The following is a 15345-nucleotide window of genomic DNA, read 5'->3' as shown; positions in this document are numbered from 1 at the left end:
CCTTTCTTGATTGCAGTGGGACCACTGGCAGAGTAAGGTAAGACAGCAAAAACACTACTTGAACATGGCTGTTACTACTTCAGTTTTCTACAACAGCATTTCCATGTCTCCATTAAAAATGTTATTGATCTCAATCTAATTGTACTGTTCATTGAATAACAGGGAAAAAGATTACCAAAATATCAATTTTTAAAAGAAGGCATGCCATTGGGCAAATACATAAGATGGCCCTATCAGAAAAATTAGTAAATATATTAGAAGCAGTCTCACAGTCAGATCCGTTTGGTGTTATACACATTTCATAAAACTTCACCTGAAAGATTTTGGTTTTCTACTCATTTTATAGAACACTTATTTTCCTTCATACTGAGTATATTTTCAAAAAGTGAGACTGTTACACAAACTACTATACCAAAAAATTCAAGCCACTTAAGGTAAGAGTACCAGCATGAATTTACCTTGTAGGATATTTTAGTATAATAGTCTATCAATTCAATATTCTATCAATATTCTACAATATTTAAAAAAAACTAAGTCAAAGCCTTACTGTTAGTCTTAATTTTTTTTAAAAAAGGGAAGTAAAATATGGGAAACCAGAAGGCAGAGTGAAACCTGCATTTTCAAAAGTTATAAAAGGTATGGACCATATTCTGCCCTTAGTTATCGTTGTGTGACTTCACTGAAATTAATGGAGTTAACAGAGATGCAATTAAAAACAGAATTTGGACAAGGAATTATGTTGTATTGGTGTGGGACTATGTGCAGTGCTATGAGGAATGATTGTTAGCTGTTCCAATCAGTAAGTTCACAGGCCAGGAAAAATTTAAAAAGACTTTCCAGTCTGCAAGTAACATCCAATATAAAAGTTTACACACATTTTAAAAGATCACAATGTAAGAGGTTAATTATATATCAACCATTTGCAATATATTTCAGGGCTGTAAACATGAAACCACTTCCAACAAAAAAAGTGAACAGACAACATCTGTTTCTAGTCAAAGCAGGTCAGAACAGACTGACACCTTTTCTTTGACACAATCAGGGAAAACAAAACAAAATCTACAAGTCGCCCAGAGTGCTAGAAAGTGTTTTATTTGCACTTTACGTAATGGAGTTTATTGCTCCATGATCTGATACTACCTTTGAGTTTTCCAGAAATAAGTGTGTCACTGGAAAACTGGAATGCGTCCATATTACTGAGCTAAAATATATATTTAGTCTTGTCTCCCATCAAGCCCATGCATAGTTTTGCATATAGGAAATAATGTTAACATGGGCCTGCTATTTAATGGAAAATATGGAATTATATTCTTGGAGATTATAGGGCTCTTCTACTAACGGTGCAGTGTTACAACTTGTCTCAAAATGTGCAATGGAGGGAGGCAGCAAGACAAAAGTTATTGGGAATAACAAGTTACACACATTAAATATGGCCATCTTGGTATGGAGGATGAAGTCAGGATGGAAAGTTACTTAGCTTACTGAATACACCGATTCTTTGATTCCTTCAACCCTCTTCTCATTTTCCTTGCCCCCACTCCCACCTCCTAGAAAGAACCTCAAAACAACCCTCCCTTTTTTTTTTTAAACATGACTTGCTATTCTAATGTTGTACACCATGCCAGATATAATTAATTGATTTGTATTGTTAATGCCCAGAAGCTACCCATTAAGATTGGAGTCCCAATCTAAGCACTGAACAAATAATCAGTAAGCCAGCTTTTGCTTCAAAGAAAATACAGTTAAAATTGAAAAAAGATGCAGTAAGTAGGTATAGGACAATGGGATGCAATAGAAGAATTAGGACACAATGATAGCAACATATTTACATAGACCATCTAGATGCTCGGTTATACAGATAAGCTAAGGGATGGAGCCCATGAGACAAGCATTGTATCCTTCAACTAAGAAAGTAGGAATGGGAGTTAAATCATCAAGAGACACTGAAGTAGACTGGCAGTACATGGAAAACCACACACAGTTGTGAATGATAATGAAGAATAAGATTTTTAAAACTGTATGATATGCGTAGAAGGCACTTAAGGTTGAGGATGCTGAGTTTGGAGGAGAAGCTCTGAGAAATGACCAAGAAGAATCGTAGACAGTGGTGAAAGCAATTACAGTAGAATGAAAACGTCACAAGCCAGACTACAAGGGAGAAGTTGAGGCAACAGCTGAAGACAGAATACATATAAACTTTAGTTGACAAAGAGAAGGGAAGTGGAAATAGTTGGAGACACAGATGAAGTCTACAGTAGAACCTCAGAATGAGGGGAGACCACAGCTGCTTCTTGTAAAATGGAAAACCGAAGAGCAAGAGATTAAGGAGAAAAATATTGGAAAAAGGAGGGTACAGGGAATCTTAAAACATGAAGTGATGAGGAAATGGAGGCAACTGGAAAACAGCTGAGAAATTTCAGTGATTATGGAGAAGTGAGAAAAAGGGAACATCTATTTCAAAGAAGTTGGCAAAACAGTAGGAAAACAATGAAGGGCTTTTACAAAAGGAGCCAAATAGTGGCACACAGATGGGACTGAAGGCCAAGGATCAATGTGAATGGAGAAATAACTCTTCTTAACCAGGAAGGCAGCAGAACTACAGATGCAGAAAAGAGCTATGAAGGAAGTCTAAATAATTACAAACCTTTCTTCAAAAGATGCTAAGCTAGTGGAAGTGGATATTAAGAGAGAGTTATGGGTGGTGGCACTGGGTTTCCAGAAGGAAGGAGGGGCTAAGATGACACTAAGTTTATGAATCAGAGGAGATTTACAGCAGACATAAAAGGTCTGAATGTTTCAGAAGGGCTGGAAGAGAAGAGAGTGAAAAGGAGCAGTGAAGACAAGATTGAGCAAATGGCTGGCTTGGTGATTAGGAAAGTTGATTCAGGACTGAAAGATGAACGAGGGAGGGCATGAAAATGGGAGGCTGAGAAAATCAACATGGTAATTGAAAATGAATGCTTCAGTTGACAGCCAGACATACAAGAAAAAAAACAAACAAACAAAGAAAGGAATATTACGTTACCTAATCCTATTTCATCTTGTCTCCACTTTCGCTGGGTTGTCTCCCCAGATATTTGCCCTTTTACTCAGGTATCTGTGTTGATGTTGTATAGCAGCAGTAGGGCATAATGCTATTTTAAATAAGCTAGTACCAAGCTTCTGTCTTTACTAGTACACCCAATATTGCAAGTTCACCCGGAATCAGTATGCAGCTAATACGCACCTCACAGCACTCATGTCACATGTTTCTAGAGATAGTCACCATTAATAAGTGAGCACAAGCCTTGTGCATCAGCTTGAGTTTCTGGGTTGATTTTCAACACATGCTCAATTTTATTGATTTACTTTGTAGAACAAAGTTAAGCTCTCTATTTATACTCAATTATAGACAATCACTCCATGACCATGACTGTATCATGTGTGCCATGTGCAAATATTTCATAATTAATTTTGGTTAATTCTCAAATTGTGACAATCACAATGCTCAAATTTACTACTACTAAACCCACAAAATAAAGAGCTTGAACCTCAATCAATATAAGTCAATGGGAGTGATGCATGAACAAAACAAATTTCCTCAGACTACTGGGGTGCTTCCCCCAAATATAAAAAAGGAAAGTCATCATAACTGTGTCCACCCACCACCATGGCCACTTGTGTAAATGTTGCTCTTGAAGAAACGGGTCTACTTCTGCCAAGATGTTTGTGCTAAGTCTTGAGCAACTTCCTTGACAAAACAGTGTTTTTCAGCAACAGCTTTAATGATTATTGGATACACTAGTGGTAGCATCTACACATGTAACCACTGTGTGCGGAAAATAAAATTAAGGGTCTGGTTTAACAACACACAGACGTTAAGACATTTAGAGTTAAGGCTGAAGTAGTATCCTTAACTCACCTCATTGTGCCTAGGTATCCTAGCTCAAATGGCATCTAAGATCATCCAGAGTTCTGAGGCCCCAAATAGAGGACCATATCATACCTAGGCATAACAGGGAGGCCAAATTTAACATGAGTACATATAAAACTGACCAAGATAATAAAATGTTAGTAAGCATGCATATTAAACATACTACTATTCAATTTATTTGAAAAATATGCAAACTCTAATCTGAAACACACAGTAGCTGTTAGATTTCCATTACTAACCCATAACTACGTTACATATTCATGCTCTGTAAAAGGACTCAAAAAGCATTCAGAGCTTGATTTTAGATTGCTCCACTGTCATATAGTATTTAAATTTTATAATAGTTTCAGAGTTATGATCTTTTCATGTAAAGTTTACATTCTTAAATCTTATAAAGAATTTAGATGTATGGAAACTTAGATACAAACTGACTTTTAGCACAGAGAATACATTAATTTAGTTCCCATATTATAGCAATATCACATAATGATATACAATTATTCTTGTCAATAAAGATTCCCTAGTACATTATAAAAAGTTCTCAGCAGAGAAACTAAGCACATAGTACAAGGTCTCCATCTAGATTGATTTTTCTTGAGAGACAGAACATAAGGAAGAAGGATGGCCAAAATGTAGGGATTTGAGAGCAGAAGGTTTGGATCCTCACAATGTTTGAAACTCTGACTGTATTATTTATTTCAGACACTATGCGAACTGACAGGGCACTAATACCTAATGTTTCCATTGCCTTACTGCAGTCTTACCCAGTTGCCAGGAAAGTTTGATCTGCTCACCCCTCCACCCTCTGGTGGAACATTTTAAAAATATAAAAAGCCATGGAAAGACTTTATAAAATAGCAAGCTGTTCTAAATGACCTGAAAAGCAAAACAAAAAATAAAACCAGAGGTTTATGTCCCTTTTTTGCATCTTTATGATGTACAATCGATATGTGTTCTCCCTGCCCCACCCTCCCCCTTGACACACTCACTTTTTTTTTAAATCATAAAAATGAAAGAAATGGCCCTGGTATTCCCTTGTTTTGCTGGAGGACTTATTGGGTAGCTCTCAGACCACAAAAGATGGGGCTGATTCTTAAATGCACATTTACGTTCCCCTAATTTTTAAACATTGCAAGTTAAATAGGTATTCCTTAAGCTTTAAGTGTTGTCTTTTTTTATTTTAAAAGAGAACAAAAACGAAAACCTCCTCTCCGTCTAAGGATCAGCTTTCATTCTCCTGAAAGTCATAATTTCACTAGCTCTCCAGTCACACTAAATTTCAGCCCAGACCTATGTGAATTTCTAGTGTTTAAAACAAAATAATGAGAAAACAATGTCAGATATCCTTATATCATTGATTGCTCTGATTTAGGTAAGCTACTGCAATACTTGTCTAATACAAACAAAATCAAAGCAGCAAAAAGTTACCAGGCCATATTTTTTGCTTCATGAATGTCATTTTTCAAATATTTGCTGCCATCATGTGGCCAAATTATATACTCCACTTTAAGAGCAGTTACCAGTGTATGTTAGCTACTTTTCACCATTTAAAAGAAACACAATAAATATATTTGCCCAGTAGGCCAGTCACTCCAAAGCAGTCATTACAATCTGTAAGAAAATACCCCAAAAAAGCCTAGACTTCTCTTTTTTCCGTTTAACAGATAAGGATTCAAAGACTACTAAGAGCCTTGGAAATCTAACATACTTTCAGCATTTGCTTTGAAGTTTCCTAGCTTTTTCAAAATGTATTTGCATTCAATTTTAATAAAGTTCCTTTAAACATAATCAAATGAAACATGCTGTTGAACACCAAGTGCAATGCTTCAGAATCAATCCTAGTGGAGGAAAAGAAAAGATATGAGCAAGCATAAAGCAGAGAAACAAACAAGTAATCCGGAATATTTAAAAAGCAAGAGAATATGGTAGAAAACAGAACCCAGAATACTGAATACACAGCCAATCATTAATATAGACATTAGCTAAGTAATTGTCAGCTACCTCCCTGCATTATAAGATGGAGACATATTGTTTAATGAAAAGTCCTGTGGTACCTTAAAGACTAACAGATATTTTGGAAATTTTGTTCATCTGACAAAGTTGGTCTTTGCCCACGAAAGCTTATGCTCCAAAAAACTTGTTAATCTGTAACATGCCACAGGATTTCTCATAGTTTTTGCAGATACAGACTAACACAGACACCCGTCTGATTATTGTTTTATGAGACTGAATAGACTGCAGAGAAAATGAGATTTATGAAAGGACAAAGAATGAGAGGACCTCTAGAACAGGGCAAAAGACGACTGAAAGGAAGACAAAGGAATAAGAACAAAGCACAGATGAATTTTCATCGGCATGTAACAGAAGTACAGATATAAAGGAGTCATGACAATTAATGAACAGGTTAAGTATGCTTTTCTCTCTCACCTTTCTACTTGTGTCTAGATCTATGTGAATACCACTCAGCTTTTTAAATGCAAATGCCTGACAATCGTCTCAATTTATAACAGACACAAAAAAAGGAACAAAAATAGCAGTGCTCTACTTTATGATACATTTCTATAAGCTCCTTTGCAAGATAGGATTAAGAGTTCAGATAATTTACAAGAATAAATAGGAACATAATGTAAATTCTGTGGGAAATATGAATATTTATATTAAACTGAATGCTATAACTACTCTGCTATACCTCCATAAAACAAAAAGACAAGTCACGTAGCACTTTAAAGACTAACAAAATAATTTAATAGGTGATGAGCTTTTGTGGGGCAGACCTGATTCTTCAGATCTGGAAACAGACCTGAAGAAGTGGGTCTGCCCCATGAAAGCTCATCACCTATTAAATTATTTTGTCAGTCTTCAAAAGTGCTATGACTGCTTTTTTGTTTTGTGATGATACAGACTAACACATATGTTTGAGAGGCAAGTTGTGTACATATGTGGAGAGGATAAATAAACTCAGTTCTTATGTACATCCTAGCAGCTGGGTGCAGTACCACAGTCCTATCCCTCTCACGGTGTAACTTGTACACGGCCAACTTTGCTTGGTGGGTCTTCACAGGCACAATCCCATGGCTGGGTCACTTCCATGGTAACAAATCCAATGAAACCTATGTCTGTCCTCATCAGGGTTTTCAATCCCGGCTCTCAGACCACAATTGGTGTGGCTAAAATTCAGTTCTTTGCTCAGGTTTCCAAATATTCCTTGTTTTGTTCTTGAGGTTTATACCACTCCAAGTTCCAAAATGGGAACCCTATAAACAGCAGACATATACCACTCACTTCAAATCACTGCTACTATTATCCTGGGCCTCCTCCTACCTGGCCCCTTTGCCTTCAACTCGTAGCTTAAGTCATGTGCTTTCTAGGAAATGCAGCTAGCACCAAGCTCTGGTTGTCCCTTGAGCTTTTTGGGCCAAAAAATGAGCAACTCTTTGGCCCTCTAATCCCAGACAAGAATGGACCTGCTCAGGCCCTACAATTACTTTTAGGTGAGCCTGCTGGGCTTCACTTGGCTGCTTCTGTGCAGCCTTTTAAGGCAAGCCTGGAAAGCCTGGTTGGGGTAATCCTGCATGAGGGACCTCCTCTCCTACACATTCTTTGTCCTGCTTCCTCAGGCTAGTCTATACTAGACCAAGAAAGTTGTCCGCAGATATGCAATTTTAGCTACACTAATTGTGTAGCTAAAATTGATGCACCTATGCTCGGTTAACCCGCCTCCCTTAGGCCTCCCTTAATTCTCACGTCCTGTGAAGAATATGCGGTCAAATGCAACTCCTGAAAGCTCAAATTTGTATGTCCACACTAGATGCACAAAATCAAATTCCAGAAAATTGACCTGAGTGGGTTGATCTTCTGCGGCAGTGTATATAAGCCCTCAGAGTATTTTTCCCAAGGTCCCTCTCTCTGGAGACCTTTTACTAGTCCTTGCCTGGTCGTTAAGGTTTTTTGTTTCAGGCTTCTGCCTGAGGAGCTTTTGTAGTCCTGAGTTAATCAGTTGGGTGCCCTGCTTGGTCAGGGTTTTCTCTTGGTTATTTCTGCCAGAAGAACTTCTGCAATTCAGGCTTCCTTTCCTTCAGAACCCTTCAGCTAGCTTCTTCACAGTATCAAGTTCACTTCAGTACTTCTCACGTTCTCCCTCTCAGGTCTGTATCTGAACCCTTTTTAGAATCCTTGGTCTCATTTCCTCAGAAAGACATCCACCAACTTGTGTTTTCTTAGGCATGCCAGTAGAGCCTGTCATTATGTTCGCCTTGTGTGCTCTTCATCACCACCCCCTGGCATCTATAGCGCATACATGACTTTTGTCAGTGATCATCGTTTCATTCCATACTCCACCCTCCAGTGAATGGGTCTGCTGAGCAGTTGTGTCATACAGTTTCCAGAGCCAGGTGTGATGCACTCAGCATACAGGCATTTATGCCATCAGACACCTTTTTCTTATTGTGCCCATTCTTCAGGCTCCTGCAGCAAGTCCATCTTTGCAAGGGCAAAACCTTTTTTATGTAGTTCATCTTTCCAAACCAAAGACAATTAAGCCTTGCCCCACCTTCCTGCCACCAGCAGAGTTTGTGATTTTTTCACACAGGTCACTCCAACATCTCCATTTTAACTCCCCCAGTTCAATCCAGAGCAAACAGCATCCACGATCATAGTCTCCTTGGCCAGGTCTCAGGATCATGTAACAGATATTGCTGCTGTTCCGGCAAATCAAACTGCACTTTTTGCCACACTCTATAAGCCTCACTGAATTGCTGATACCTTTAACACATTTCCCCTCAGCCTTAGCTCATCTTAGCATTAAGCCATATGTTACTGGTCTCCTTAACAGCCATCAGAGCTTCTGGCATCTGAGGGAAGGCATCCTTTATGACTTTGACCTCCCTGAGCATCTCAGGGTTCTGTACCTGCCAATAACTTTTCTGGTTTCTTTTACTCAACAGACATGCTGAATTTGCAGTCTCTTTAAGTACACAGTACCTGCATCTACTTAATGAGCTATCTGCCTCCATCTCCTTTGGCACCTATAACTCCCTGGCTTATTTGGATAATGTCACGGATGCCGAGCATCCTGCCAAGCCTGAGATGGTATACCAGACTTCATGCATGAGAAACTGAAGTAAACATCACTCTACACTGAGGGGGGCTCTTTGATGATGGGAAGTGCATCTCACAACCCTATTTGTAATATCAAGTTGTGATGGAGTGAGGAAATGCAGCTCTTGAGCACCTCCTAGCAGCTGGGAAGGCTACCACAGTCCATTCCTGCTCCTGGCATCCTCTGCACGATGTCAACTTTGCCTGGTAGATCTCCACTGGCTCAGCCCTCTGGCCATGCTACACAATCAAAATGAACTCCTTCCAGGGTAACTGCCTATCTGCCCTCACCAGGGTCTTTACTCCTAGTCCTGGGTCCTTTAATTCAGCCCTTCACTTGGATCTCAAAACAGGACTTGTCCCATTATGTGCCAGTGGAGGAACCTCAGCCCCCAATTTCAACTCAGGAACATTATAAATAGCTACAAAGTACTGGTTGCTTTGATACACTGCTGCTACTTCCCTCAAGTTTCTTCCACTTGGCTCCTTTATCTTTGCACTTTAAACAAAAGGTAAATTCTCGGGTCTTCTCCCCCTGAGCTTGAGCAAATGCAGTCAGAATCAATCTGTATTTGTCCCTTGAGCTGCTTTGATGAGAGACAGAGCAAGAGAGAGAGAGAAGCACAATGCTTTGGCCCTCTAGCCCCGGCAAAAAACTAACCCCCTTTCCTGGGAAAGGGTGAAGGAAGATGCAGGGCATCCTGTAAGGAGCCAGAGAGGCCAGTCATGCATTTAAGAAACAAAAAACTAAACTACTAAACTAGCTTCTCGTGGTTAGCAAATTTATATTTGATTGAATCACTCTTCCTTGCTTTGCTAGGTCACTTAGTGATATACAATGCTCAGCCTGCCAAAGCAAAAGGTAGAATAGTTCTGTATTAGTGCACTATATCTTAAATGATGTAAGACAGGTTTCATTAGCATAAATTTTCAATCATCTGTTTCAAACCTTATGTATCTCAGATATAAATAATTAATGGCATACTTTCGGATCAAGTTTGTACACAGAACAGGTAATGTGGCTCTAGAACCTGAATATTTCCTATATTGAAGGGCACCTGAGAAATTAAGCATAGCAGCTCTATTTTAATGGACTGAAATAGCATTTCCCCTCCACAATTTTTTGTTGAAAGTGGTTTCAAAATATCATTGACCTATTTAAAAAAACTTCCAATTAATCCTTTATGCCATGGAAAGGACCTTTCAGAAACATCATTTTCAATTACTCTTCAGCTTCTTCTCCCAAAAGAATTTCATTTTTCTTTGGCTGGCAAGATTTTGTCTGACTAAACATACCTTGTTCAGTTGTTACCTTTTTGCACCCTTTAGTTATCTTCTGTATTTCTATCTTAAAAAGCCTATTTCGTGAGGCATCTAAGGAAGTCACTGAAATTACTGTACCTGTTTAGCAAAAAATATTGTGTCTAGTCTGGAATCCTGAACAACAGAGCCTGCTGGCTCTTCTCCTGGCTGCCACTTGAAGAGGAAAATCAGTCCATGAACTGGTCTATAAAATAAAAGTCAAAAGCACAAAAAGTGTGTTGATAAATAACTGTACAAACTATTTTGCATTTAAGTCTATCACCATCTCATAAGACAACTCAGTTAACTCTTCTCTTCAAAACACTGTCAATTAGGTTTAGATTCCCAGATGTGGCCTCTAGCTTTGACTGATTAGAGATTTTTGGAGATGTCACTCACATTTCCAGGTGGAGTTGCACTCAAATAACACTTTCCAAAAGTCAAAATTTGGTGTACTTATTACTTGGTAAATTGGGCTTTAAGTGCCATTTTGGTTCTGTTCTAATACACATTGACAAATTCAAGAAATCTAGTATGTATTAACCTTATGCACTCTTCCCTCCACACACACAGGATATACACAGTTACCCGCATGCTGCATCAGGCAATTTCACCAATACCTAGAGCCCTATCAAATTCAAGATCCATCTTTGTCAATTTCACAGGCATAGGATTTTAAAAATTGTAAATATAACGATTCTACTATTTAAAACTGAAATTTCACAGTGTTGTAACGTAGGGGGCCTAACCCAAAAAGGAGCTGGGAGGAAGAGTCACATATTGGGGACAGGGCAGCACAAGATGCAGTACTGCTACCCTTATTTTTTCACTGCTGCTGGCAGTGGTGCTGCCTTCAGAACCAAGCAACTAGAGAGTGGAGGCTGCTGGCTACAAGCCCAAATCTGAAGGCAGAGCCAGAACACCCCAGAAGCACTGAAGGAAACATGGCATAGTATGGTAAATTATTGCCACCCTTCTGCACTGGTGCCTGAAGAGCTGGATCCACAGTCAGCAGCTGCCACTCTCTGTGCACCCAGCTATGAAGTCAGCATCGCAGAAGTATGCCACCCTTAATTCCGTGCTCCTACAGAGTTGGGCATCTGGAAAGTAAAGGCAGATGGCCAGGTGCCTACTCATCAAGGCAGTGCTCCAGCAGCAGTACAGAAACAAGAGTGGCATTCCTATGCCTCCCGCCCGAAAGTGTGATCCCTCTGCAAATCTCTTTTAGGTCAGGAAACATAATTTAAGAAACACTGGTCTCCTCTGTGAAATATGCACAGCACAGGGTAAAAGCACGTAATAGACCAGATTTCACAGTCTCTGATGCACTTTTGCATGACCATGAATTTGGTATGGCCCTACCAATAACATTATTTTCAACACTTTGTTTAGAAACTGATATCACAATCATTCTTAAAGCACTGATAAGCACTGGAACTATAAATCTGGTAAGGAAAAAAAAAAATCTATGAAGCTAAGATCCACTGTGAAGAATTCACGTGAGTTCCCAGTCCAAAAAAATGAGGACAATTCTTCCTCTCGCTCCAACGTTTCTCTAGTCTTGTCTTGTCTACTTAGGTTGTATGTTGTATGCAAGATGGACTGTCTTTTATTATGTTTGTAAATTATCTAGCACTATGGGATATTGCTCTCAGTTGAGGAGTCTTGGTATTACCATAACACTGAAATAACTGTTGCGGAAGGAAAAGGTCCTAAAAACGTTTTAGGAATTTTTTTAAAAAATGCATTAGCACAGATTTTTCCCAGTCAGTGTAATATGAATTTAGGGTCATATTTAAAACAAAGGCCACAAACACAACTATAGAAATGAAACAGTAAAAGTACATGCTCACATGCATTGGTGTTACATTCACTGTCACTGCCATAAGAGGAGATGCTTTTCTAGAAGTGTAACTGATTTTTTTAACTATTGCTTTTAAAATGTGGTAACTAAGAAGTTTTAAAAATACTACTGAGGACAACGAATGTTATGTCTAAGGTCTTCTAGTTCCAAGACACTGCCAACTTAGGAAGCTTTAGTCAGATAACAATTATGACCTCACATTCTTTGCTTCTTGCCATTTTCTGGAAGATTAAAAATAGGATATTTGTACAAAACAAACAATTAAACTGCACTTTTCTTTTAAGGTACTATATGTGAACAAACACAATGCTGTTAATCAGACATGCAGAATGACAACAAAATTACTGTTGACAGGAGAGAGTTTTGCAAGAAAAGAGAGACTGCAGTTAAACACAAGTACAATAAATTATTTTAAGGAAGCAAATGCTTTAAATATCACTGAAAAAAACCAAAGAACAGAGAAGTTTACTTTGTGTTCTCAGGCAAGTCAATAGCAATGCTGATTAATTCCTAGATCTGTGTTTCAGCCACTGTGCTAGGTCACTTCACAGAAAGAGGAGAGTTAGTTTAAACAAAAAGAGGCCCACTAACTTGAACGTACTAGATAACTAATGCTTAAAATCCTGACATATTGCTGTGTAAACCAAAAACAAGACACCATATGAGATAAACAGCAATCCAATGTGTCTTCAGTGAATTTTCAAAGAACTTAAACAATTTTATCCAAGAGGAATGCAACATAAAAGCACAGATTGCTTTTGTAGATCCAATAACATACTTCAATTTTTCAAAGCTTTCTGGCTCCAAACTCCATATTTCTTCCACTTGTGCTCCCCTACAACCTGAGGAAAAAGAAAATACAGTTTTAACTATCTAAATTGAAGAGAAAAAAGCCATATTTTATGTGTGTGTATACCAGTGTTCCCTGTAAGTTGTCCACATCTGTGGCCACGCAGGAGAAATTCAAATGCTTCCAAGCAGATCAGCAGAGTGCCCACTGCTAGGTTTTATGTTTCTATTGGTGGTACACATTTCCTCCATTTGTGTATTTGATTAACAGAATATTTATCAACCAAGCCTATGAGATGTGTACATCTGCTTATATTATTGGGGCTACGTCTACACGTGAACCCGACATCGAAATAGGCTATTTCGATGAATAACGTCTACACGTCCTCCAGGGCTGGCAACGTTGACGTTCAACATCGACGTTGCGCAGCACCACATCGAAATAGGCGCAGCGAGGGAACGTCTACACGCCACAGTAGCACGCATCGAAATAAGGGTGCCAGGCACAGCTGCAGACAGGGTCACAGGGCGGACTCAACAGCAAGCCGCTCCCTTAAAGGGCCCCTCCCAGACACAGTTGCACTAAACAACACAAGATCCACAGAGCCGACAACTGGTTGCAGACCCTGTGCATGCAGCATGGATCCCCAGCTGCTGCAGCAGCAGCCAGAAGCCCTGGGCTAAGGGCTGCTGCACACGGTGACCATAGAGCCCTGCAGGGGCTGGAGAGAGAGCGTCTCTCAATCCCTCAGCTGATGGCTGCCATGGAGGACCCCGCAATTTCGATGTTGCGGGACGCGCAACAACTACACGGTCCCTACTTCGACGTTGAACGTCGAAGTAGGGCGCTATTCCTATCCCCTCATGGGGTTAGCGGCTTCGATGTCTCGCCGCCTAACGTCGATGTTAACATCGAAATAGCGCCCAACACGTGTAGCCGTGACGGTCGCTATTTCGAAGTTAGTGCCGCTACTTCGAAGTAGCGTGCACGTGTAGACGTGGCTTGGGAGGGATAGCTCAGTGGTTTGAGCACTGGCCTAGTAAACTCAGGGTTATGGTAAAATCCTTGAGAAGGCCATTTTGGGGTGTGGGGCAAATAGATTTTAAGAAAAAAAAAAAAAACCCACAACCTGTCAGGGATGGTGCTTGGCCCTGCTGGGAGGGCAGGGTACTGAACAGAATGATCACTTGAGATCCCTTCCAGCTCTATGAGATGCATACATCACATTTGCACATGCCTGCATGCACATAAAATTTATTCTGCACATGAATGGAGAAAGGTGGGAACACTGATTTACACACACAAACACTTAAAATATACTTATAAATGAATAGTAGATATGGATGAAAGAGTAAAAAATATTTAGTCTGGTTTGCCAATTTTTTTGAAGAGAGCACTGTCAAATAAACAGTGTCAGTTTCATTTGTTAATTTCCACTGTGTTCCACTGTTTCAATATTTATTAAGTAGTAGCAGAATTGTAAAACTATAAATATCAGTTGCAGATATTGTGGGTCAAGCATAATATAGAGGCATTATTACTTTTTCTTTTAAATTACCTTATTTCAAAGCAATGATTTCCCTTCAAATATTTTGCAAAACTCAAAATACAAAGCACCTAGTCTACCACAAGACTTCCTTCATAAAAGGACCTCAATGTATTTTGCAAACATTATTTCATTACAACTACTAGAGAAGTCAATTAAACATTTTTTAAGTGAGAAAACAACCACAAGTTCAGTGATCTGACAAAGGTCAAAACAGCTATGTCTACATTAGCCCCTTTCTTTCGGAAGGGACATGGTAATGAGCGAGTTGGGAAGATGCTAATGAGGCGCTGCCATGAATATGCAGTGCCTCATTAGCACAATGGCAGCCACACGCAATTCGAATCACGCGTCGCCCGTGTAGATGAGAGCCTTTCAAAAGGATCCCTTGGACTTCAAAAGCCCCTTCTTCCTATTAGGTTTGAGGAAGAAGGGGCTTTCAGAGTCTAGAGGTTCCTTTAGAAAGGTCCCCATCTACATGGCCAGCGCGATTCAAAAGAGGCACTTTCAAATTGCGCATGGCTGCTGTTATGCTAATAAGTATCTGCATATTCATGGAAGTGCCTCATTAGCATGTTCCCAACTTACTTATTACCATGACCCTTCTGAAAGGAGGGGGCTAGGGCCGACGCAGCCAACATGTCACTGCCGAAGCCAAAAACAGACTACAGAAACCCTGACTTCCACTCCTAAAAAACATGAGCTATTATATTGAATGTATAGTGAATAACCAATACCCCAAGCAAAAGCTTCATCCTCATCCTTGAAGACTGGGGAATTATAGCCTGCCTCCTGTAGTGCCAAGATTATTAAGTGTCCAATTTACTTTAGAA

At 39.4% G+C, this 15345-nt stretch overlaps 1 protein-coding gene across 2 annotated transcripts in view; it reads right to left on the bottom strand.

The window, feature by feature from the left end:
- UCHL5 (ubiquitin C-terminal hydrolase L5) overlaps nucleotides 1-15345 on the bottom strand; it is a 38458-nt gene that overhangs the window by 18404 nt on the left and 4709 nt on the right. Inside the window, exons 2-4 of one of the 2 annotated variants that reach the window (XM_075002719.1) lie at nucleotides 12955-13018; nucleotides 10412-10517; nucleotides 3902-3985 (exon numbers count right to left, since the gene is read on the bottom strand). Coding sequence is in view for 1 of the 2 variants with exons in the window: in XM_075002718.1 (XP_074858819.1) it covers nucleotides 10412-10517; nucleotides 12955-13018 (170 nt within the window). In the remaining variant the exon portion in view is untranslated. The remainder of the gene's footprint in view (nucleotides 1-3901; nucleotides 3986-10411; nucleotides 10518-12954; nucleotides 13019-15345) is intronic. The other variant, XM_075002718.1, reaches the window with a different exon arrangement.

This window comes from Carettochelys insculpta, chromosome 9, assembly GCF_033958435.1.
Source record: "Carettochelys insculpta isolate YL-2023 chromosome 9, ASM3395843v1, whole genome shotgun sequence".
NCBI classification, from domain to species: Eukaryota; Metazoa; Chordata; order Testudines; family Carettochelyidae; genus Carettochelys; species Carettochelys insculpta.
The sequence above is the reverse complement of the archived record's forward strand: the minus strand, read 5'-3'. Positions and strand labels throughout refer to the sequence as shown.